At 51.1% G+C, this 22,678-nt stretch overlaps 10 protein-coding genes across 10 annotated transcripts; 5 read left to right on the forward strand and 5 right to left on the reverse strand.

Annotated features, from left to right (window-relative positions):
- Positions 1 to 737: 737 nt before the first annotated feature.
- On the reverse strand, positions 738 to 2,535 carry P170DRAFT_421326 (putative GPI anchored cell wall protein; the record flags this gene model as incomplete). Its single annotated transcript, XM_024847352.1, has 2 exons — positions 738 to 2,248; positions 2,307 to 2,535. The coding sequence occupies 2 exons, from the start codon at positions 2,533 to 2,535 to the stop codon at positions 738 to 740; spliced, it is 1,740 nt and encodes a 579-aa protein (XP_024709962.1).
- A 310-nt stretch (positions 2,536 to 2,845) lies between these two features.
- Positions 2,846 to 3,738, forward strand: P170DRAFT_23327 (uncharacterized protein). Its single transcript, XM_024842907.1, has one exon. It carries the CDS (start codon positions 3,127 to 3,129, stop codon positions 3,670 to 3,672), a length of 546 nt encoding a protein of 181 aa, XP_024709963.1. The 5' UTR covers positions 2,846 to 3,126; the 3' UTR covers positions 3,673 to 3,738.
- Positions 3,739 to 6,756: 3,018 nt separating this feature from the next.
- Positions 6,757 to 8,703, reverse strand: P170DRAFT_432286 (prefoldin-like protein; the record flags this gene model as incomplete). The annotated part of the gene is made up of 1 exon (XM_024848231.1): positions 6,757 to 8,703. A coding segment is annotated over exon 1 (1,810 nt), but the record flags the coding sequence as incomplete, so codon positions are not given.
- A 164-nt stretch (positions 8,704 to 8,867) lies between these two features.
- On the forward strand, positions 8,868 to 10,457 carry P170DRAFT_460743 (TFIIH/NER complex subunit TFB3). The gene is made up of 3 exons (XM_024851964.1): positions 8,868 to 8,999; positions 9,058 to 9,298; positions 9,351 to 10,457. Exons 1-3 carry the CDS (start codon positions 8,954 to 8,956, stop codon positions 10,204 to 10,206), a joined length of 1,143 nt encoding a protein of 380 aa, XP_024709965.1. The 5' UTR covers positions 8,868 to 8,953; the 3' UTR covers positions 10,207 to 10,457.
- Positions 10,458 to 10,536: 79 nt separating this feature from the next.
- Positions 10,537 to 11,700, reverse strand: P170DRAFT_374000 (uncharacterized protein). The gene has a single exon (XM_024845267.1). It carries the CDS (start codon positions 11,535 to 11,537, stop codon positions 10,674 to 10,676), a length of 864 nt encoding a protein of 287 aa, XP_024709966.1. The 5' UTR covers positions 11,538 to 11,700; the 3' UTR covers positions 10,537 to 10,673.
- Positions 11,701 to 11,837: 137 nt separating this feature from the next.
- P170DRAFT_432290 (putative GTPase NOG2) lies at positions 11,838 to 14,536 on the forward strand. Its single transcript, XM_024848232.1, has 3 exons — positions 11,838 to 12,017; positions 12,072 to 12,819; positions 13,285 to 14,536. The coding sequence occupies exons 1-3, from the start codon at positions 11,920 to 11,922 to the stop codon at positions 14,128 to 14,130; spliced, it is 1,692 nt and encodes a 563-aa protein (XP_024709967.1). The 5' UTR covers positions 11,838 to 11,919; the 3' UTR covers positions 14,131 to 14,536.
- A 200-nt stretch (positions 14,537 to 14,736) lies between these two features.
- Positions 14,737 to 17,182, forward strand: P170DRAFT_398389 (protein kinase IKS1). The gene is made up of 2 exons (XM_024846222.1): positions 14,737 to 14,814; positions 14,883 to 17,182. Exons 1-2 carry the CDS (start codon positions 14,756 to 14,758, stop codon positions 16,906 to 16,908), a joined length of 2,085 nt encoding a protein of 694 aa, XP_024709968.1. The 5' UTR covers positions 14,737 to 14,755; the 3' UTR covers positions 16,909 to 17,182.
- A 35-nt stretch (positions 17,183 to 17,217) lies between these two features.
- On the reverse strand, positions 17,218 to 18,764 carry P170DRAFT_505395 (uncharacterized protein; the record flags this gene model as incomplete). The annotated part of the gene is made up of 4 exons (XM_024854281.1): positions 18,277 to 18,764; positions 18,104 to 18,223; positions 17,464 to 18,032; positions 17,218 to 17,401 (listed from the first exon to the last, which is right to left on the reverse strand). Exons 1-4 carry the CDS (start codon positions 18,664 to 18,666, stop codon positions 17,218 to 17,220), a joined length of 1,263 nt encoding a protein of 420 aa, XP_024709969.1. The 5' UTR covers positions 18,667 to 18,764.
- A 1,012-nt stretch (positions 18,765 to 19,776) lies between these two features.
- On the forward strand, positions 19,777 to 20,891 carry P170DRAFT_421333 (uncharacterized protein; the record flags this gene model as incomplete). Its single annotated transcript, XM_024847353.1, has 3 exons — positions 19,777 to 20,231; positions 20,290 to 20,504; positions 20,563 to 20,891. The coding sequence occupies 3 exons, from the start codon at positions 19,777 to 19,779 to the stop codon at positions 20,889 to 20,891; spliced, it is 999 nt and encodes a 332-aa protein (XP_024709970.1).
- Positions 20,892 to 21,724: 833 nt separating this feature from the next.
- P170DRAFT_432292 (mitochondrial 54S ribosomal protein mL59) lies at positions 21,725 to 22,633 on the reverse strand. The gene is made up of 2 exons (XM_024848233.1): positions 21,982 to 22,633; positions 21,725 to 21,919 (listed from the first exon to the last, which is right to left on the reverse strand). The coding sequence occupies exons 1-2, from the start codon at positions 22,546 to 22,548 to the stop codon at positions 21,878 to 21,880; spliced, it is 609 nt and encodes a 202-aa protein (XP_024709971.1). The 5' UTR covers positions 22,549 to 22,633; the 3' UTR covers positions 21,725 to 21,877.
- Positions 22,634 to 22,678: the final 45 nt, after the last annotated feature.

Below are 22,678 nucleotides of genomic sequence, written 5' to 3' on the forward strand. Positions count from 1 at the left end.
GTCAGACTATGGGGTTGACCCTCCCAAGTCTGGACCCTTTCTGGCCGTCCCCGGTGGATCGTCCAGGGGATGTCGGTTACGGCGTATGGAGTAAGTCGTCATGGCGCACCAAGTTGTAGGTGTTCTTCGTCAATGCGACCGACAAACCGTACCACCACGGTCGCTCAAGGATGGAAGGATTCAAGATCATGGAAGGATTCAAGATCATGGAAGCGTTCAAGTCTTGGACAGGGAAGGCTGAGCGACGGCTGGAGTGGTGGATCTGCGGCCACCTTGCCTCATCCGGACGCCAAGTGGCATCCTTAGGCAGCATCATAAATAGAACGATGGATGGGGAGCCAGCAGTGCGGGCAGCTACCTGACCTACGATGTACCAGAGTAGATATCTCTGGCACACTATTTTAAGGAGAGAGAAGGAGCAAGAATTAATTGAGACCCAATTGAATTTGTATAGTACACTAGCTATGGCTGCTTTTCGAAGTGGAGGATACGCCACTTCCACTCAAATATCAAATTAAGATCCGAAATAAGTATGGCTGATCTGATCAGTAGTCTGATCGCCGCGGTCATCCGACACCAATTAACTTGGAGAATGGAGAATAAAAAGGAATGACTTCATCGCAGTAATAAAAAATCGTATGGTCCAAAAAGAGAAGCAAAAGAATTCAAAACAACATTATGGGTCCATGACTCATGGTCGCGTGTCGGATGATCTTGTATTATCGTGTCCGTCGGATTTAGCAGACGGTGATGTACAGACCAAGAGGAGAGGGGTTGTAGTCCTCGAAGAAGTCCAGCTCGGTGCTGCCGGAGTTCTTCATCTGGTAGCTGACAGCCTCGCCGGCAGGGCACTCGAAGGTGGAAACGGTGTACGAGTTGCCGGGCGAGATGGTGAACTGTCCCAGGTCCTCCTTGACTCCGGGGGCGTTGCTGTAGGAAGTCGACTCGTCGGCAACCGACTCGAGGGAGGCGAAATCAACCTTGCCGTCGCCGCTGAAGCTGTAAGAGGAGGTCTCGAGGTCTTCCTTCTTGGGGAAGAGGAAGACGAGGCTGCAAGTCTTGCCGGAGTCTTCCGAGGGGATGTCGAAGTTGAAGATAGTGGAGACGGACGAAGAGACAGTGCCGTTGTACGAGGTACCCGCGGCGTCATCCGGCGAGGACGAGTCGACAGGGACGATCAAGTGAGGGTATTCATAGTCGCCGGAGAGATCCGTAGGGCAGCTGCCACCAGAGGACTGGGTGCCAGAGGGTTGAGCGCCGGTCTGAGATGGCTGAGCGCCAGTCCCGGAGGGTTGAGCGCCAGTTCCGGAGGGCTGAGCTCCAGTTCCCGACGGCTGAGCGCCAGTCTGGGTGGGCTGGGGTCCCGTCGCAGTCTCAGATGGCTGAGCGCCAGTGGGAGTTTCGGGAACGCCAGTAGTACCAGGAACGCCGGGAGTACCAGGGATACCAGGGGTGCCAGGAGCACCAGGAGCACCGGGAGTGCCAGGGACACCAGGAGTACCGGGGACGCCGGGGGCGCCAGTGGTTCCGGGAGCACCGGGAACGCCGGGGGTACCAGGGACACCGGGAACGCCAGTAGTGCCAGGAGCGCCAGGAACGCCGGGAGTGCCGGGGACGCCAGGGGTGCCAGGAGCACCAGGAGCACCGGGAGTGCCAGGGACACCAGGAGTGCCAGGAACACCGGGGGCGCCAGTGGTTCCGGGAGCACCGGGAGCACCAGGAGCACCGGGAGTGCCAGGAACACCAGGGGCGCCGGGCAGGGTAGCCGAGTTAGTCGGGCAGTAAGTGGCAGTCACCGTCGTGTGGATCGTAGAGGTCTGGTCCGCGGGGGGCGCAGAGCCGCTAGGTCCAGCGCCGGGGACGCCAGGAGTGCCGGGGACGTTGGAAGGAGCAGGAGCGCTACCCGATGGACCGGGGGCATACGGGGGCACGGAGGCGCTCGACGACGGGTAAGGAGGCACAGGGATGCTGCTGGATCCGACCACAGGGGTCGACGAAGGGGCAGGCACAGAGCTGGAGCCGGAGCCGCCAGCGCCGGAGCCGGAGCAAGAGTCAGCGGTCAGCTTGATGTCTTCACAGCCGGTGGCATCTTCGCTCTCGGAGGTGTAGATGTTCATTCCACCGTTCTGGCCGGTCTTGCAGGCAACAAATTCGTTGTCGCCCTGGTACGAGAGCTGGCCCTCCGAGTTAATAGAGAAGCCAGGCGTGGGAGTAGCACCCTCATCGCATTGCCACTGGGTAGTAGGACCTAAAAAAGTTCAGATATTAGCTAAGGTTCATTGGCATATGGAGTTCTTCCTGCTTACCGGTCACGATGCATCCGCGGCCGTTGGCATCGGTGATGGCACCGTTGGAGTCGATGCAGAACTGAGCCTCGTCGAGATCACCGTAGACACGGTTCTGTCCATCATCAAGCTGGCCAATGGAGCCCGAAGCACCACCAGACGACTTCAGATGGAAGCAGCAGCTGTTGCCTCTGCCCACAAGGGCGTTGGCACCGGCAGCGAAAGCTGCAACGGTAACGAAGTTTCTCATTTTTCAGTAAGCGAACGTGAAAGCAACTGAAAGCGAATGAAACGGTCGAGTGAGATGACTGAGATATGTATGTATATTTTTTTTTGTAAATATAGACCGTGTTTTTGGTTGAGCTGCGAGAAGCTTAAGGTTGTTCACAAAATTCAGGAACAAGAGGACGCTGGATACTTATAGAGGATGGTGGATACGTGAAGGAAGGACGTGGGAATCATCGGTAAGCTGGACAGAGTAGGTCAATCAGGTCTGACCCCCCTCCCCACGTCGAGCGAAAATAGAAACAGAGGCAGAGCCAGTTGGGATGCATAGGCGAACATCATTGACCATGGAATTAAGGTGTGGATGACCGCCGTTGACCCAGTTTAACATGTCAGAACAAATAAACAAGCTGCCAGTTGTCCGAGAAAGCCCGGGCCTGGAAGCCTTCGGAATCGTAGGACAATGAGGAAGACGTCATGCACCTAAGCCATTGTGGAGAGAACCGTCCATGAGAGAGGTAGTTTTGGAAGTTGGCTGTGAGATAGAAGCCATATCAATGGCCAAGGCGACGCAGGGCACAAGCCATCGGTGGATCCGGACCCATCGGGAGGGCAGATGGATCGGCCAGGAAACCCTGCCCTGGTCATGGATTCTCGATTCACGGTTCTCAGGCAGCGACTGGCGACTCAAGTGGCAATATCAATTGCAAACCACGGAACCGTAGACGAAATCCACCACACAGGCACCGACAGAATGTTTTTTTGGTGGTTATCTGCGCGGATAGAAGCCGGAGCACCGTGGATCGCCGATTCTATCCATACAGCCTCCCCCAACGAACGCAAGCACCGGGTTGGATGGAAGACGTCGGAATCCGTTCCATGCCCACGCAATGGAGGGCCTGATCCAAGTACGATCCACGCAAGTCTTAGAAGATGGTGGGGTGAGGAGACCTATCGTCTGCAAGCCAGATTCAAGTCAGTTGCTCGGAGGCTGCTTAGGTGCCTTGCATCATTGGGTCTACAGAAACCCGATCTCTCCGCCGAAAAACCTCCACGACCAAGCTCCGTTGGAAGGAGGGGGTGCGTCACGGCGTGTTGCCGAGCAACATTGGCCAAGATCCATCGGGGGACAACAGTCGACTATGACTGCATCTCATGTTGACGTTGAGGTGTCTTGGATGATCAGGAAAGCGGCGAAGAAACGCCGCGCAAGAGAAGGCGAGCAGAGCATGGAAAGAAGTGGACCGACACTCGCCGGACAAACTGTGCCCCCGGGACTATGACGACACCGCCCGCCAATGGCACTGCTTGTGCTGCTCGACTATCCCCAATCCCCCCTAGCCCCTGATTACCTCAGCCCGATTAATTATTCATTCGTCTTGTTCCCTTTATTCATCGCAGTTTTGGTTCAGGAAGGTTCCCATGTTGATCCAGTCCTCGCCACGTCATGGTTGGCCTGGACCTCCTCCGAGAGATTCCTTTGCCAGGAAAAAGAAAAGCAGCGCTGCTCCCTACGGCATACATCCAGGCATTATGCAACTGTTGCCTAAGCCCATGCCTCCCGCAGTGCAGAGTATATATAGAAACAAACACGGCCTGAAGAGAACCAGTCACAATCCCTGACCTCGCTCTTGGCCGTGTCAAAGGCCTCGGGACATAAGCTTTCCCCGAATGCTGGGTGGGCTTGTTTTCGGTTTTTCGATCCACCTTTTGGTTGGTGAATTGAAAGCCCTAAATCGCTCTTTACAAATCCATGCGTACGCAGTATACCGCAGTAGTACGAGTCTCCATTTCTCCCTCCACTGTATTCCGTACTCCGTAGTAGGACCAAAGAACCCTTGAATCTGCCCCATAGAGGGATGATGAAAGCAAAGGGGGGCTCAATGATTTGATCCTCAAGTATGGTTCAATTATAATCTGAAACACTTCTTCTTAGAATTTCTCAACAGGGAAGCAGTGCCATTGGGTGGCTCCAATGCTCAGTCATACAATCGGAGAAACGGCCTCGACGCCGTTCAAGCCGCCAACCAGACGTGAAAAATGTGATTCACAAAGAGGGGAGGGGAAAAAAAAAGAAAAGAAAAACGAAAAAGCCCTTCTCCCCACAGCTCATGGTGTATACTCGAGTAGGCAAGTGTCTCGAGCGGAAGTAAACTTTGCGTCGCCCAAGACCGAAGTATTATCATCATCGACATGGGCCCACCGTCCAACTCGCCTGTCCGAGAGTGCCGAGTCTGCGAGAGTACGAGAGCAGGCTTGATCTCGGTCCGTGTTGTTTTTCCTTGTTATTGATAGATGATGTCTGTCTTATCCACTTTGCTTTTGTTTTCTTGCTTTTGTTTTCATTTTTTTTATCATTCTATTTTTTCTTTTCCTGTTCCATATGATGGCTGGTCTGATTGTGGCCGCGTAAGAATTCGCATGCGTCATCTATAAGCCTCAGGATCAGACTTGTGTTTTTTCTTTTCTTTTTTTTTCTTTCCTTTTTCTTTTTTTCTTCTTCTTTTGTATTCGTATTATTTGTCGGTTTCCCGGTTGCCTTGAAGAGTATTAGAAGTTCGGGTCAAGCGTGGAAGATGTCCGATCTATACGACGTACATGGTCTGCATCACTCGACGTCAAGCTTTCCCGGTCGAATTTGGTCACCGATCACCAAGCCTTGCTTCATTTTCTGTAGATCCATGAAAAGTCTTACAATGTGCGATTGATAGTAGCGATGCCGAACCTGTCTCAGTCCGACCTGCACTCGTATGCGCTTCCGACGTACCCCTCAAAACCTGCAGTTTCCCGGATCATCGGACGAAGCATATTGTTGCCCAAAATAAATAAGACATTGACGTATATGCAGTGCATGCATACCACCGCGCAGCCTGATTCGGTATGTTTTCCACACTCATACTCTGCTTTTCCTCTCCCCTCATCCAGGCCTTGCCTACAGGTGCAGCTCACGGTCTAGGTAAACTTAAACTATCTGCGTGATAGCCATGCATTCATCTACTGTAGCAAGGGCCTGCCTCGCGGTCCCACGAGAAACTATCCATAGCTCAAACCATGTAATCTACTCCGCACCGAGGTCGTATTCTTTGAACAGGCGATTAGCCCTCACTCCACGGCAATGCGGAAACGCAGCAGATCCTGCGCTAGGATCTCATCGAACCTGTTCTCCAGCTCCTTCGCATCTCACTTGCAGGACAAAAGGCGACCCATTCAGCGACTCCCTGGCTTTAGAGTTCTCCTCCCTCGTCAACCAGACGCAGAACGCACCTACTAAGTTGGGGTCAGGGTAGGTGTTGTGTGGGGGGAGGGGACGAAGTTGCGGAGGTCGAGGGCGTTGGATTGGCTTTTGGTTGGGGGCATGGTGGTTCGGCCTGGCACTGTTGCGATTGATTATAAGGGAGAGCTGGGTGATATCGTTGAGTTTGAATATGTAGAATGATCTTCTTAAACCAAGACCGGTCTAATTAACATGCTTGGTGTTACGCGGAGATAGATAGCACTAATTCATATTGGAGTCATCGTGATTGTAAGTGAACCGGTCTTATCACTTAGGTCCAATGCCATTGTGGAAGCTTTTGGCATCATGACGAGAAGCTGTGTTGTGGCAACTGTAAACTCGATCAGTGTTGGTATAAAAGCTAGTCGATCTATTTATATTAGTAGCCACTGGGGGTGGACGTGACACTCACTTGGGTGGCTGTCACTTACAAGAAAAACCCCTAAATTCCGTCAATCGTGAACATAAAACACATGTATACATCCAGAAAGAATGTAAAATATTGGTCTGAGATCCTTAAAGCTGAGCGACAAGCCCTAAATTCCATACTGGTTGATTGACCTGAACCAAGGGCTGAGACATATCTAATGAACTAGAACACTGGAGGCTATGGATATATCAATGTTAAACCATACCGGTTTTATTTGATTATATATATGACTTTCTTAACAATTTACGCTTGCAGGCCGATGCTCAACATCTGCAGTATGTTGGCGGTGAAACGTAACTGCGATCCCACGGATTCAACATCACCACAACATGTAAGTACCCAAGGTTGGGCCCAATACATACTGTCGATGACAAGAAGGGAAAGCCGTCAGAGAGCCCCCAGATTCAATCTTGGAATTTTTCGGTCAGTTATACCACGTGCCATGATATAACCATGATATATGAACGAGATCCCCGAAAGAACCCGTCAATATCCAAATTCCGTGGACGCTACTAGACGATAGCATTGCATCGTAATCCAGGCATATATTGAATGCATTTCGGGTATCTGAATTTCTAGGTCTATACTGTTTATACCAAGCTACCTCATTCGGGCAGCTTTAAATTTGCTCACTTTCTTGGGAGCCTCTTCGGTCTCGATGGGAACCATTTCAGGCTCGTTGTCCACGAAACCCTCGTTCTCCTTGATACGCCGATTTCTTGCGCGATAGAATTCACTTGCGATTTCTTTTCTGTGGAGCTGCTCGTCGAGCTCGTCTGGCTCGGGAGGGGCGGCGGCGCCTTCAGAGATGTCACGTTCGACGAGGGTATCCGCCAGGATCTTATCCTTGGGCCCCTTAGGGGTACGTGGCTTTTCGTCGATATCTTGAATAGGCTGCGAGAACGGCTTAGGCTCGGCTGGTGTGGCAGGGAATAGGGGCAGCGATGAGGACGGTGGTGCTGATGACGTTCCTGAATTCCGCTGTAACACACTAGAACTGGGTGCGCTGTCTGAGGCAACCACTGGTGCAGTGCTTCCTCCCGCAGAGCTTCGCGCACTCTTGAAACGGGAGGCCTTCTTGGGCGCAGCACTTGGCGTTGGGTCCTTTGCGACCGGCTCTGTACGTTCAACAATTGAGTCGGATAGAACCTGTACGTCTGACTGCCTGGGCGGAAGAGTTTTCTTTTCCGCGGTTGGAGACTTGGGAGCGGGAGCAATGTCCAGCTCATCAGCAAAGGCAACCTTCTTCTTAGGCTTCTTTCCTGCAACGGATTTACCCGTCTCCTGAGGAGGCTCTTCAATTCGGACCTTATGAGGTTGTTGAAGCTCTTCTCTCACCTCCTCGGGTAGCGAACCAGTATCTTTGCCCATGTTATACATTCCGCGCGCATTCAATTTAGCCTCCAGCTCGCGCATTTGTTGGTGATAATTCTCGTCCAAGACAGACCGTGTGCTCCGACCGAATTCATCTTCTTCCTCGCTTTCTTCATCGTCGTCATATGCGTATACGTCGGCGTCTTCGTCAACCGAGATGTCACTAGCACCCTCGTCCAGCTCAAGTTCCGCAACAACAGCGCCAACCTCATCAAGACTGTAACGAAGCATCTCGCTACGAAGTTGAGCATCTTCAGGGGATTCATCGACATTGGTAACAGGGCGCTCCTGGCGGCTCTCGGCTGACTGCGACGTAGCAGGTTCGTCTTCGAAATGATAGGTTCGGGGACCATCGTCGCTATCCATAGAATCGGGGGTGAGGATGCCTGTATGACCGGGTGCGGTTTGGTCCTCATTGTTCGTCGAGTCTGAGGCTTCAGTCTTTGCCTCATTCTGAGAGTCTTGCTGCACCTCTGCCTGGGTGTTCGTCTGCGAATTATCTGGCACATCCTTCACGCCAGCCTTCTGCAAAAGTTCCAAAAGATCGCCTGCCTCATTTCCAGGTGTATTGGTTGAGCTGGAAATAATGTTACCATCCTCATCCAGGTTTTCGACAATTTCCGTCATGGGAAAATCGGCCGTGGGTTCCGATGGGAGCCGCTCCATTGCATCCAGGTCTTGTAGTTTGTTTTCCGCTGCCCGTAGCATCTTCTCTAAAGTCGAGACATTTTGCTTCACGGTGTCGAGCCTCCTGACGATAAGTCGGATCACTTGTTCTTTGCTGCGAGTAGCATCCTGCCCTTCGACGATCGCGGCGAGTTCCTTTTCATTCAGTAAGGCCCAGTCGTAGTTGCGACCCACTTGAAGGAAATCATCTGGAGTCGCAGTATCATCCAGCTCGCCAAATTCTTCCGTCAAACCATCGTATTCCGCCTCCTGTGTCCTCCATCGGTAGAGGGATTTCTGGAGTTCCAGAACATTGACTTCGAGTTCGAGGCGCTGACGTTCGAGGTCTTGCAGATCACCGTTAGGGACACCCATATTGAGTGATTAAGAGAGCCAGGATACGAAATGGTTTATGCGCAGCTGCGCAGCCAGAGAATGCAGTGATCGAGGGGTGAAGTGGGAGAGAAAAATGAGGAAAGAAGGACTTTTGGCGGCGACAAAAGAAAAGTTTCCGCGCGGAATCCCCCGCCGACGCGTCTGATTGGCCGATTGGGGAGAACCCGCCGGATTGATCAGCCAAGACGCCCAGTGATTGAACTGTTCAAAGAAAGTACTCGCGTCATCGTCCTGGGTTCGCTCGGTTTCTGCAGGTTTGCGCTTGACTTGGTCCATAACTATACTCGACGGTTTTTCGCGGTCATGCCTCCTTCTCGAGAATCCATGTCTCATCGCGGAGATGACGATGGTAAGGCTCTTTACGCATGTCCCTTATGAACAAAGAACCTCCAGCTAATGAATCCCAGAGGTCTGTCCTGTCTGCAAATCCTCGCGATACCTCAACCCTGATATGCGCTTTCTTATCAACCCAGAATGTTACCATAAAATGTGCGAGTCCTGCGTCGATCGGATTTTCTCCTCCGGTCCTGCCAATTGTCCCGTGGCCGGGTGCCACAGGACCTTGCGCAAAGCCAAATTCCGAACGCAGACTTTCGAGGATATTCAAGTAGAAAGGGAGGTAGATATAAGGCGAGAGGTTATGCAGATGTAAGTTTTTTATGATCACCGGACTGATGGGCATCATCTAATCGCAACCTAGCCTCAACCGCCGCGAAGACGAGTTTGACTCCAAACGAGCATGGGACGACTTTCTCGAACAGCGGGAGGAGATTATCGCCAACCTGGTCCACGGCACCGACGTGGAAAAGACCAGGAAGGCCTTGGAGGAATATCGCACGGATAATGCCGACTCCATCAAGATGAACTTTAACCTCGCACAAAACGAAGCTTCGTCTTTCCGGGAACAGCAATCCTACGAGCAAGAGTTGGCACGTATGCGACGACAGGCAGCAAGACAAGAGTACGAAAAGGAACGACGAGAGCTGCTGGAAGGACGAGAAGACGTTCTTTCTCGTCTTGCTGCCGGCCAGCGGGGAGATGCTGCGGCGATCGCGCGAGAGGGCCGGAAAGTCTTGCTCAAGAAATCCTCCGCCCGGCGCAGCGAGGAGGAGCGTATCCGACAAAAGCAGGCTGCTCTACGCGGTTCCGACCCCAAGAATCCCGGAAAGGACCAGGCGGCTGCCAAAGCTGCAGACGCAAAAGGCCCAGGACTCATCAAAGGCCTCAAGAAAATCAAGACGCCAGAGCCGGAAAAGCCTTACGATCCGTTTGGTGGGCTGGTCCCGAACAAACGAGACTACTACACTTTGCGAGACCATTATCCATCCAGCTACCTGGACCCCATCAGGCAAGATACTCGTATGCAGGCTGGTGGATACGATCTTCGGGAATACTATTCCCGCACTCTGCTTGAGGCTTTTGCAGGACTGGGGTGCTTCATCGACGAAGAGATACCAAAGCGCGATGCATCGGACACACCAGAAGCTTCTAAACCCGCTGCGACCGAAGGCGCTGCAGTGGCTGCATCCTCAAGCGCTCCTGTGAAGACCGAGTAGTGCTATATACCGAGACATGGGTATGGATTGAACTATTTGATCAATCACATCCAGGCGAGAACCGTACAACTTTTTTCATATTGGAAGCATCCCCTTTTTGTTTTGGAGTTCAGGCAAAAGGATTGCATAGCGAAGGCGTTCTTATACTTTTGGAAGGATCAAGTTGACTGTATATCTAGTTATTATATTTAGAACATTACATTGTTTTCCAAAATCCTACACACTGGAGCTCATTGTCGGCTTCAGGTACGATACATCGTGGCCTCTGTTTGGCTGAAGACACGTACGTTATGCGGAGAAGGAAACCTACAACCTGTTCGCGAGATATAAATCAAGTTCAATAAATAGGCTCGACAAACAACGAAAAGATTTAGACATAGATGCAACGATAGGTATACACAACAAAGAAGAATAATAATCAAGCTCAAAAACTGGAGTAATATACATTGTCACCACAGCAAGGCCTTTTAAAACTTGCCACCCGTAATCTCCTCTCCAAGCTCCTTGACTCTTTCCTGGATGGTTCCCCAGCGACCCGATTCACTCCTTCTACCCATGTTGGTAATGCTTTGGAGCGAAGAAGGCGTGCCCAGGTTCCAGACATTCTCACCCGGCTGGTGGTCATTGCGCCACGCCGGGTTTTCGCCCTCGGGGAAGACCCGTTCGATCTCAGCCGCGAGCTGGGCCTCGGTGGTGATGAAGTTACGAGCATTCATGTACAACGTATGCATAGCGTCTTCCTGTTCCACCTGCTTCCGAGCATTGTGGGCCTCGAAGCGTGCCCGGGAGAGCGCAAGTCGTTCCTCTCGGGTCGGGTCGGGCAGGACGGCATTGCGATTGGAAAGCATGTGCTGGACGATGGAAGGACGAGTCAATTGCTCGTCCAGTCTGTCCGGCTGGTCCAGGACAGCCTGTCGCTGAGCCTGCTTTTTGGCACTCTCCTGCATCATGCGCTGATCCGTCTGCTTCTTCCGGCGGTGTAGTTCCGTGAGACCTTGTCGGAGGTTCTTTCTTCTCATATCGGCCATACGCCTCTTCCAGCCGATGTATTGGGCGTGCGGGTCATTCGGGTCGATTTCGACTTCCTTGGACGGAAGGGGAGTCGCGGCATCGAGGTACTCCTTGGACGGCTTGTCTGCTCGGCGGGCGGGGAAGAGATCGCGAGGAACAGGAAGGGTACCCTTCACACTGCGGTTGCGAACTTCGCCCTCCTGGATCATCTGAGGAACATCGATGTATCTGGGAGATTCGGGACCGGATCGAAGAGACGAGGACGAGGCGAAGCCACGGACCTGCACGGCGGCAGTCCGGCAGTTGCGGAGGAGAGACATGCTAAACAACCTCCGGTTACACCCCTAATGGCAGGGGGTTCGATTCAAATCGGAGGGGAGACACGGGGAAAGATGCTTTCCAAGCAGAGTGAGGAAATGCACCTCTTCGCAACGGGGCACAGACAGGGAATTGCGGAGCACCTGATGGAAACGCGGTTCTGTTGCGAGAGGCGGAAAAGATCGAAGCGGATTTTCTCGCGACTGGTCCGTGCACCACTAGCCTTGGCGCCCGTGTCAAAAGAAAAAAATAATTTCTCACGGGCAACCAACCTTTTCTCTCTTTCTTTTCTTCTTCTTCCTGCGCTCCGCCACTTTTTTTTTTCTACCCATTAATTCTTTCCCCTATTTTAAAAATTCTCTCTCGTAGAGAGTAGGATTCATCATGGGTACCGGAAAGAAAGAAGCCACTCGTAAAGAGCGGCAGGGGAAGGTTGGCGATGGCATGGGCAATGTCAAGGTCAAGGGTGAAAATTTTTACAGGTAAGGCAATCCTCATGTTGACTTGATCGCTTATGAATACTAACATGAAAAAAGAGATGCGAAGAAGTTGAGGACTTTGAACATGTTCAAAGATGGCAAAGCCCAACATGACGCTGCTGGAAATGTCACCAAGGCCGCCTCCTACCAATCCAGAGATGCCCCCGTTGCTAGGATCGAACCTCACCGTAAATGGTTTGGTAACACTCGAGTAATCTCTCAAGAGGCTTTGACCTCGTTCCGGGATGCAGTTGCCGAGCGTGCTTCCGATCCTTACCAGGTTCTCCTCAAGACCAATAAGCTCCCCATGAGTCTGATCAGAGACGGTCAAGGCGTCAATGGGCTGAAACAGCACGAAGCGAAAATGGCTATTGAGACGTCGCCGTACAGTGACACCTTTGGGCCCAAGGCTCAGAGGAAACGGGTCAAGCTTGGTGTGTCGTCGCTCGAGGATCTGGCTGGCGAGACGTCCAAGAAGCACGATGCCTACATCGAGAAGAACGACCAGGGCCTCCATGAAGATGGAACCCCTATTGTTTCGGGAGACACGAACCAGGAGGATCCTATGCTTGGTGAACACGCTATCTCTCGTGAAGCTGTCTTCCTGAAGGGTCAAAGTAAGCGAATCTGGAACGAGTTGTATAAGGTCATCGATTCGTCAGATGTTGTCATTCATGCACTCGATGCGCGTGATCCTGAGGGTACTCGCTGCCGAAGCATCGAGAAGTATATCCGCGAGGAGGCTCCTCATAAGCACTTGATCTTCGTGCTCAACAAGTGCGATCTTGTACCTACGGGTGTAGCGGTAAGTTTCATGTTGCCACTGCTTATTTTCCCCACTGTGTTTTTGTATTGTTCTTGTGTTTGCTTTTTGCGCACCGTTCGTGGTGTTATTACCTTTGATTCCAATCAGGCTTTACCCGCCTGTGCCATCGCTAAGTCAAGGCTTCTTCCTGCGACAGTATGTCGTGTTTTTCTCGATGGGAGTTTTGTCTGTTACAGCTTTGGTAGATTGACGCTGGCCCGCGCCGACCTTCTTTCTGAAGCTAGGCTGACTGGGTTTCGTTTTGAAAACCAGTCGTTAAGGGCTAAGTTGTGTTCCGTTTTTGAGTTGAGGCTTGCATCTGCCGTATGGCGGGCTTTCGTAGCAAGTCTCTTAGTAACGTTCCACACATTCTATTCGTTCCTTTTCTCTTTGTTTTTATTTTTGTTTTTTATTGCAATCGTGCATCTTGCCTACACTGGTGGACAATTACTAACTGGACACCAGGCTGCTTGGGTTCGTCATCTGTCTAAAGACCACCCGACTCTCGCGTTCCATGCTTCGATCAACAATTCGTTCGGTAAGGGGTCTTTGATCCAGCTTCTGAGACAATTCTCCTCTCTCCATACCGATCGTAAGCAGATTGCAGTTGGTTTCATTGGATACCCCAACACGGGCAAGTCCTCTATCATCAACACTCTGCGCAAGAAGAAGGTGTGCACTGTGGCCCCTATTCCTGGTGAAACCAAGGTTTGGCAGTACATTACCTTGATGAAGCGCATCTACCTCATTGATTGCCCTGGTGTGGTTCCACCAAACCAAAACGACACCCCCGAAGACATTCTGCTCCGAGGTGTTGTTCGAGTGGAGAATGTGGAAAACCCCGAACAGTACATGCCTGCTATCCTGAAGCGGGTCCAGCCGAAGCACCTCGAGCGTACGTATGGTGTCAAGAATGCCGAGGACCCCATCGAGTTCTTGAGTATTCTTGCCCGTAAGGGTGGCCGTCTTCTTCGCGGAGGAGAGCCAGATCTTGATGGTGTTGCCAAGATGGTCATCAATGATTTCCTGAGAGGCAAGCTCCCGTGGTACACTCCTCCTCCTTACACCCCTGCCGAGGGTGCTGAGGGCGAGAAGATCGAAGGCCGTGAAGGCAGACTCGGAGAGATGGGCCGGAAGAGAAAGCTTGACGAGACCACGCTGGAGGGCGCTGAGAAATCAAAGAAAGCCTCTGACAAGCCAGCTTCTGCGGCCGAGGACGATTTCGAGGGCTTCGACGACAGCGATGACGAGAATGACTCGATTGCCAACCTCGAAATCAGTGATGAAGAAAGTGGAGAAGAGAACGACTGAGCTGCGACTTCTGCCGTCGACCAGTCAATCATTTGCAACGCAAAGCACACCAAGATGGACGCAGTTCCTCTCGTGCCGTGAACCGGCATCATCCTGGGCGCCCGCCATCGTTCTTTGACATGGATCGTCTTCAACCCGTGAAGCCAAATCTATTCTCGGGCTGCAGACTCTCGGATCCCCCGAAAACCAAGGGGTCGAGAACACCAGGCAAACAAAGCGTCGATCCAGTCGTGGCATCCCACGACATCGGTTGGGCATGCCAACTACTAGGTTACAGTCTAGGTGCATATAGTGGCTCCAGCCCCGAGGGGTGGACTCCTCCATTCGAGAGTTGTCCCTCCATACTCTTCATTAGATACCCACCCATTTTTAGCAGATAGAAGAATGCAATTCGATTACAATTGTCCATTTGGTCTCCGAGTGGCTCTGTTGCAGGGAAACGCCAGTAAGCATCGGCTCTCGCTCTCACCGCCGTAGCTCACGTGGGGCTGATCAGCCTCACTTTCATCATTCCGCGTTGGTCGCACCACCACCACCTTGCCGATCTTCTCCTTCGTCTCCTCTATAAAACCAATGCCTTGCGGGCCTCCATGTCTCCAAGAAATGTGCGGTTTCTGCTTTGATAATGGCGGACGACGGAATGTCCATGATTCCTTATGGATCCTCCAATCTTGACGTCGTACTGTAAGCTCTCCCACCTGTTTTGCCTCTATTCCGGCAATTATGGTTCTAATGTGATCCTCGTCGGGCAGACGCCACAATGACTCCGTTGTGGTTTTCGATCGAGACTCTCGGCAATTAGCTCTCAGGAATGCGGCCGACAGCAATGGCGGCCTCGAGTTAACCGATTGTCCATATTGTCGTCGACCGCTGCGGGAGGACGGAGCGGGACAGGAGGGCCATCATGGTAGCCCAAATGCACCGCCCGAGTTCGTCAATCCGGAGTATTTTCGCATGCTCCATAATAGCCTACCTAGCTCTGCGAGTTCTTCACACCCTCCTTCTCCACGCCGTCGTTTTGCTCAGCCTGCTCTTCCCGGCGGCCCAACCAGCGACCCGGGCACCACGCGCGGGGCGTCTTCGAAAGAAGGGATATCGTCCGCGGCATTTACACCGGACTACTTCAAAAAGTTCTTTGTCGAAGAAACCGTGCTGGGTAAAGGCGGAAAGGGCGTGGTATTGCTGGTGAAGCACGTGTTGGACGGGGTCTCGCTCGGGTATTATGCTTGCAAGCGTGTACCTGTGGGAGACGATCATGGGTGGCTTGAAAAAGTGCTGGGCGAAGTGCAACTATTACAGCACTTGTCGCATCAGAATCTCGTATCCTATCGGCACGTTTGGCTCGAGGATGCGAAGATCAGCACCTTCGGACCCAGTGTTCCATGTGCGTTTATCCTCCAACAGTATTGTAATGCCGGAGACCTGCACAACTATATTTGTGGCTCGCTCCAGACTTCTACAACGGCGCAGCAGTTGAAGGAACGTCTGCGAAGGAAATCCAAAGGGGAGCCCTTGCCCCGTTCCGAGCTGCCGGAGGCTCGTAAACTACACTTTGACGAAATCTATTCGTTCTTCAAGGACATAACCTCGGGGCTTCGGTATCTCCATGCCAACGGTTATATTCATCGGGACCTCAAGCCCAACAATTGTCTGCTACACCAAACCAGCGATGGCATCCGTGTTCTGGTCAGTGATTTTGGAGAGGTTCAGTCTCAAGATTCGATGCGGGGATCGACCGGGGCTACTGGCACTGTATCGTATTGCGCCCCTGAAGTTCTGCGACGCGAGTATCCGGGAGGTCCGTTTGGGAATTTCACCTTTAAATCTGACATCTTCTCTCTGGGAATGATTCTCTATTTCTTATGCTTCGCCCAACTGCCCTATACCAATGCCGACCTGATTAATGAAGAGAAGGAGGATCTCGACCGTCTACGAGAGGAAATTAGCCACTGGGGTGGATTTGACGATGCGCGAAGGATGCGACCTGAACTACCTCAGCAACTATATACCTTTCTAGAGCGTTTGCTGTCTGTTGATCCTGACAGACGACCATCCGCGGACGAGGTTTTAAGCGGCCTGCAGGCTGGAGCCAATGCCAATGATAACATCAGATCCAGGAGAGGCAGTTCCTCTTCCTCGAGCCCGGAGGCGCATGCAGGCTCAAGGATTCATCCGGTAGAGAGCCCAGCACCTCCTTCATTTCCTCGACCGTCCCTCACACCCCAAAAGCCTTTTCCAAGGAGTCCGGTAGTACGTCAAAATCCCCAGTACGAGGCGAGCACCGATGATCTCCCTGCCCAGATCGAGGACATGGGTCCCGAAGTTGATCGGAGATTATCCTTTAGCCCTGAAAGGGATATGGTAGTTCGGCCTAGGTACTCTGGAACCCCTTCTCTTTCACCACCAGGGCAGGACGAACCTCGGGAGCAAATTCATCAAACTAACGAGCCTTCTCTTCGACCTCTATTACCTCCACCTCCAAGCAGATTCTCCCCGGCGAGGTTCCTTCCTCCTATGCCAGACGTCCTTTCAGATTGGCAACTGCCGTTCCCAGCGATCCATCTCGGCTTTTTCCTCGTCGAGGTCGTATCGGTTTTCCAGCCGTGTATCCCACTCGCTGTCAACCCGTGGCTTCTGTATCCTTTACTCTTACTGGCGGTGTTGAACCTGCGAACACAGAGCTTTCTCATGCAGGTGCTTGCCGTTATTTTTTATTTCACGGTGGTCAGTCTCAGTATGCGTCTAGGGAAGTTATGTATTTGGCACCCTCCAAGGTGATGTACCAACGGCCTTGTTCTTGTGTATTCATTGGGCGCTGTTGCTAGCGATTCTGTTATGTGTTGTTTCTCTATTTCCCATGTTTATTAAAAGTGAACCATGACATGATATGCCTTATTTATATACTTTCTGTTCCTTATCACCGTCGCTCGTTTTGTTCACAGCCCTTTCTATGCCAACTTGGTTTTCAGTGTACAGAATAGGGCATTTGGAGCCACGAAGCTGTATGTTACATACAACACAGGTTGAACTCGTGGTAGATATACCATCCTGCAAAATTTATATACAATCATGGGGGATAAATCCTTACTATGCCTCTATAAGGTTCCGGATATCATAATCGGCCGCTTTCCCTTCCTTCTCCAGCGCTAGGAAGCCCGGCGCATATTTCTCGATATCCTCTGCCCACGTGTCCACGTCCCCCTCGAAGGCAAGATAGTCGTTTTCAAACCCAGACTCGAGGATATCAAGAATGGGCAGATCCATATCCAGTCTGCGAAAGAATTAGCCAAATCTCGACCACTTTTCGGCTAAGCAAGCAAGATCATGACTTACGGTCCGTTTTGATCCTCACCTCGACCGGCCGACGACCCCTCGAGACGTCCAACCCCCCAGCCCAGCCCATTCACATAACTCATCACTTCAAACATGTTAAACGGAAGCCTCATGGTGCGCTTATCCACCATGCCATTCGTCTTGAATTCCACCAATGACATCCGCCCCGTGTCGATGGTATTCTGGTCAATGAAGTTGTACCCCATCATACCACTTGTGAAGAGAACGTGCCCGCTTTGAGACATCGTCATGCTCGTGAAGTCGGCGGTTTCGACAAACGCCCACATCATGAAGTCATCTTCAGAGAAGGTACTCGGGTCCGGGAAGCTGGCTGGGTTGGGACGGATCATCGTCGGGATTTGTCCGTCGCCAAAGGGGTGCATGGTCTCACCGTCTAGTTGGTAGCAGAGAATTAGGATCTTGATGAAGCGGGCCCGTTTGACGGGCGTGTCTATGTTAGCTAGACAGGAGAAGTGCTGGAATCGGTGCCGTCGAGTTTCAATCCGATGCAGAGCTGCGGCAGGATAATCCGTGCCTGATTTGCGAGGCGGTGCTCGGAGATGAAAGGCCTGGGCTGACGTGAGTCTTCTGGATGTATACATCTTCTGCTTGGGCACTGGATGGACTGTGTTATACTCACATCGCGAAAAGACTGCTCCGCCGAAGCCCATCGCTCGACGAGATCTCGACGTTGTCGCAATTCATAATCTTCGTCCTCATCCTCCGAGATGCCAGCTTGTTCGCGCGAGATCCACGTTTCCTAGATCCTTTCCATGAGCAGTCAACCCTATATACGATGCGCAAAGCACTTACCCTCACAAACAACAACCACCCCCTAGCCTCCTCCACCAAGACATGACCCTCAGGGAAATCATCCTCCCCATCCTCCTTCTCCTCCTCCGTCAGCTCCCGCAGCGGAAAGCCTCGCACACAACTCGGAATCCCACCAGGCCAATAAAACGTCGGATACGCCTTCTCCTGCCCCGGCAAAGGCTCCAGCGATACGTAGTTCATCCTCCGTTTTTCCTCCTCCTCAGGATCCTCATACCTCTCTGTCCCCGAGAAAACAGCCCCCGGGTATTCATGGCGCGGCACATATACGGGGTTCAGCAGGGCCCGGACATCCGTGACCGGCACGCTTACTCTACTGGTGAGCCAGTGCACGCGGACCCCCTGGACGTGGGTGTGTTCGACAATCACCATGGTTGAGCGGATAGACAGGACGGGCCCCTGGGGTTGAGGGTGGTTCCGAGCTGGAGGGCAGGCAGCTTAGGGACTGAAATTTTGCATTGGGGCCGAAATTAAGGCAGCTGGACTTGAGAGCAGGTAAACCTGGGTTTCGGGGTGAGATTGCTCCACTCGTGCTGACTGCTGCGTGGTAGCGGGCCGGCTAAAGGGTTAGCCTGAAGCTTAGCTTGACTTAGGGCGGTGCTGGGTGGGTTGGGATTTGGTAGATGGTGTTTTTGAGGGAGGGTAGAGGTTGGGAATTATTCTGAAGTTTGTCGATTTAGAAAAGGGTATGATTGTTGTTGTCATCTTTGGTTGTTTAGAGAGTGTAGAGCAAAGGGTGGTTTAATGTTGAGGAATTTCAAGTAGCATTTATGGGCTTGCTACTATACCTATTCCCTCATTTTAATTTCAATCGTACTTCTTCTATCTCTTGTTCTTTCAAGACCTAAACATCTATAGTTCCGTCATTACCTTCAGATTGACTTGAACATATCCCGTACCACGTGCCGGACTTCCTCCAAGACTATCCATTATCTACTCTGTCTACTCTCTGTCAACCCCGACAGCTCAACGCTCGCCAAACCCAACTTCCAAGAGAAGAATCAGACCTAAAATGAACTCTTTTCAATCTGATTTGAAGTTGAAAAGAATCACATCTATCTTGTACTCACTTCAATCAACCTTGTCCGATCCCAAATTTCATCTCTCACCCAGTTCAAACTACTTCAATCCTTGACCTCAATTCATTCACAAACTCAATTCGATTCATATCAACTTCCTCCTATCAATCTAACCGTCACTTCTCTCTTTCCTTGGAGTTTAAGACTTGGATTACTACAAACAGAGATCCTATTCGGTGGTAGTCCATCACCTTCTATCTACATCCTCTCAACATATCTCAAAATCCCATATCTTTCTCACCCGCCTCTTCCTTCAACAGAAGTTTCATATGATAATCTTCTGTCTCGCTTGAATCAAAGTCTCTACAGAGCTTACTCATACCTTAAAAAGAAAGTTTTCAAAGAGCTCGATATTCTTTCAATACCGTCTCCACATTTTAATATTCGAAAGTGCACAGGCAAGATGGAAGATTCAAGAAAGTCCGCTGCTGTCGTCCGCAGTCCGGTAGATAAATCTTGCCACTTTTTCTTCTTTGTGGAACGTAAAAAACAGACACTTGCGCTCGAAAAGCGTTCTACCCATATTTCCAAAGGATACTCTCCTTACGTGAACCATGAGATTGCCAAAGGAATCATCGAGCCTAACTCGCAGATTGCTGCAGTGCTGCAGAGCGACATGGTAGGATTTCGATCCCACTGGCTCTTCTTCGCTAACATGACTCCAAAGGTCTCCGTTTACGGTATAACCAAGCCAGACGAGAAGAAAAAGAATCTGTATCTCTCAAAGCTAAGCCCGACTCATAATATACTTGTCGACTCCATCGATAAGCCGATTATTGTCTCTGACAACTCCATGGCTGTGGCTTCATGCTCTGATGACCGAGAGTTAACTTTTGTTTACTATACTTCTTTGACTGGGTATCTAATCACTGAATTATCATTTATTCCAGACGGTAATCTAACATGATATCAACAGCCCTGGAAAAAGACTGCAGTTGAACGAATTGGAATTATGGGACGCAAGTAACAAAGGAATTTCGATGCCGATAGAAACTGTGCCCTGCAGGAATATATCTAGGCTTTGTGCAGTTCTCCACCGGGAAACGCTGGTAAGATTTGTGTTGTTTGCCGGCTCCGTGCTTGATGGCGAACCACACTTCTTATTCTGGACTTGCTCCGAAAGCAAATATGGTAAGTGCTATGAAACCATTTTAAATTCACAATAATTCAAAGATTTAACCTAATTCAGCAACACATTTTGGCAAATCAAATGTAACTTTCTCCAGTGACCTGGCGGTAGCCTCTACAGAAGGAAAGGATCAGTCGGGGCCTTATCTCAACATCTTCCTGTATATTGCCAACCCGGCTGAATTATTTATAACCCGGATTGTGGGGAGAGCAAGACGTCACCATATTACATGGTTTGGTAGTGGTCAAATCGACTTTCCAAGAGATAAAACATCTTCTCTGGCTGTCATCAGCGATGACAAGCGGAACTATTTATATTACAACCCTCCAGGCAAGAACACATACGAGGCATTCGTGGATGTGGTGGAAGACAAATGGTTCAAGCCCTAGAAGAAATGATTGCCTTTTCGCTATGGATGATAAGAGATCATTGCCTCAAACGGTGGCTTTTATCAACACATATTTTGAGGATCGGGACTTTTTCTCTTCCCTTTTCTTTCTTCGTCTCTTCTCTCTTTGATTTTTTTTTGGTGTGTTTGTGTCTTTTTCTCAACCTCTTTTTTGTTTTGCTTTTAGTTATGCTTTTTTGCATATACAGGACACAACAGCTTAATTCATGCATCAGGCGAAGCACTTTCTTGGAAGTCTTTGTACTTTGACCAGTCTATTCCAGCAAGCCTGATGTGTTCTTAAACAGTACAAAGAAGTTTTTACTGCAAGTTGAACTTGTAGGCACGGCTCTATGGTTGACTACCAGTTCCGGGGACAGCTAGACATGAGAAGTAATTATATTTTCATACCGTACTTCTGAATTGGGAGAAGGTCAGCAATCCTTTAGGGTCTGTGGACACATTCTGCCTGTTACGGATAACATTTGGTAGCTCTCAAAGCATAGCATTGTAGCCTAAGACAACTTGTTTGGTGATGTAGATAGCTCGAACTTTTGCAAGCGGAAAGGGAAGTTAATTTCGTGTAAGACGTGTTATGCAGCGGTAGTTTGAGCAAACCCTGGTCTTCGAGGGCGAAGAACATCTGGTTAAAAATATTAGGTCACTCACTCAATCAAAGTTAATTGTATAGTATGGACGGGGTGAATTGCTCATGTCCAGACAGGGTGTCTAATATCGATCTTGCCACCACATTGAACGGACCACAAGAGGCGACATTCACTTCTCTTCACCCTATGTATGCATACGATACCAGCCGAGCAATGATGTACATAAGACAAATGGTGGCCATTCAAAAAATATCTATTTATACATACACATATGAGGACAAGAACTCCGATTCCGAATCGACCTGTGCGAGTTGAGGTCCGGCAAAAATGATACAACATAAGACAAATCCCATTAGAGGATGGATATCTAACCGCCCATTTACCGCTTGGGCCACTTCTTCCAGCCACGACCGTGACCTCTCTGTAAAAAGCAACCAAGTCAGCGTTAACTCTTCTCAAACACCGTCCGTAGAGCGTGCTTACCTGCTTCCACAACCGGATCATCTCCGGCATCTCCAGCATAGCCTTGCGACGGTCCTCCAGACGCGCCTCCATCGTACGCTCCCACTTGTGACCCTTGACCTTCTGTCCGATACCAGTACCCTTGATCTGCAGGCCACGCTCCGCGCGCCGGGTCTCCTTGTATTCCGTCGACTTGCGGCCCGGCGGCAGCAGAGCCTCGACGTTGTATTTGATGGCCAGCTTCACCAGGTCGGCCTGCGTGCGCAGCCCAATGCGCGGGCTCGTCCACTTGCCCGTGCGGAAGTTCTTGTGCGGCAGGAAAGGATTGCGGTGTTCGGGGTCGGAGTGGAGGAGGGCTCTGGAGGGCGAGAATGCCTTGGGGTCGGGGTGCTTGTAGCCCTTGGCGTCTCGGTTGGGGGTGTATGGCGAGGGAAGCGACTCTTCGCTGACAGCTTCTGTCGTCTCCTCCGGGGAAGGACGGGGAGCCACGGCGGCGGAATAGATTTGCGGAGGATAGCGGGCGAAGAAGTTTTGGAGGCGGGTGGGCAGCTTGCTCACCAAGCTGGTGGTCGTCTGAGGGGTTGCCATGATGGAGTGAGACGGGATCGACTCCGGCGGCGAAAGGAATAGAAAACAAACGCTGGATGAGAAGGGAATGGAGAAGTCGAGAGGAAGTGAATGCCGGTGATGGATCTGTTGCTGTCGAGTCGAGAAATTG

This window comes from Aspergillus steynii (genome assembly GCF_002849105.1).
Source record: "Aspergillus steynii IBT 23096 chromosome Unknown P170scaffold_1, whole genome shotgun sequence".
NCBI lineage: Eukaryota > Fungi > Ascomycota > Eurotiomycetes > Eurotiales > Aspergillaceae > Aspergillus > Aspergillus steynii.

Coding starts and splice junctions, on each gene's coding strand:
- P170DRAFT_374000 (XM_024845267.1), bottom strand. CDS start 11,537: ATGTCTCTCCTCCGCAACTGCCGGACTGCCGCCGTGCAGGTCCGTGGC.
- P170DRAFT_398389 (XM_024846222.1), top strand. CDS start 14,756: ATGGCGGACGACGGAATGTCCATGATTCCTTATGGATCCTCCAATCTT. Junction 14,815..14,882: donor TCCAATCTTGACGTCGTACT/GTAAGCTCTCCC, acceptor CTCGTCGGGCAG/ACGCCACAATGACTCCGTTG.
- P170DRAFT_23327 (XM_024842907.1), top strand. CDS start 3,127: ATGGATCGGCCAGGAAACCCTGCCCTGGTCATGGATTCTCGATTCACG.
- P170DRAFT_432290 (XM_024848232.1), top strand. CDS start 11,920: ATGGGTACCGGAAAGAAAGAAGCCACTCGTAAAGAGCGGCAGGGGAAG. Junction 12,018..12,071: donor AAGGGTGAAAATTTTTACAG/GTAAGGCAATCC, acceptor ACATGAAAAAAG/AGATGCGAAGAAGTTGAGGA. Junction 12,820..13,284: donor TTGTACCTACGGGTGTAGCG/GTAAGTTTCATG, acceptor ACTGGACACCAG/GCTGCTTGGGTTCGTCATCT.
- P170DRAFT_432292 (XM_024848233.1), bottom strand. CDS start 22,548: ATGGCAACCCCTCAGACGACCACCAGCTTGGTGAGCAAGCTGCCCACC. Junction 21,920..21,981: donor TGATCCGGTTGTGGAAGCAG/GTAAGCACGCTC, acceptor TGCTTTTTACAG/AGAGGTCACGGTCGTGGCTG.
- P170DRAFT_460743 (XM_024851964.1), top strand. CDS start 8,954: ATGCCTCCTTCTCGAGAATCCATGTCTCATCGCGGAGATGACGATG. Junction 9,000..9,057: donor TCATCGCGGAGATGACGATG/GTAAGGCTCTTT, acceptor AATGAATCCCAG/AGGTCTGTCCTGTCTGCAAA. Junction 9,299..9,350: donor AGGCGAGAGGTTATGCAGAT/GTAAGTTTTTTA, acceptor ATCGCAACCTAG/CCTCAACCGCCGCGAAGACG.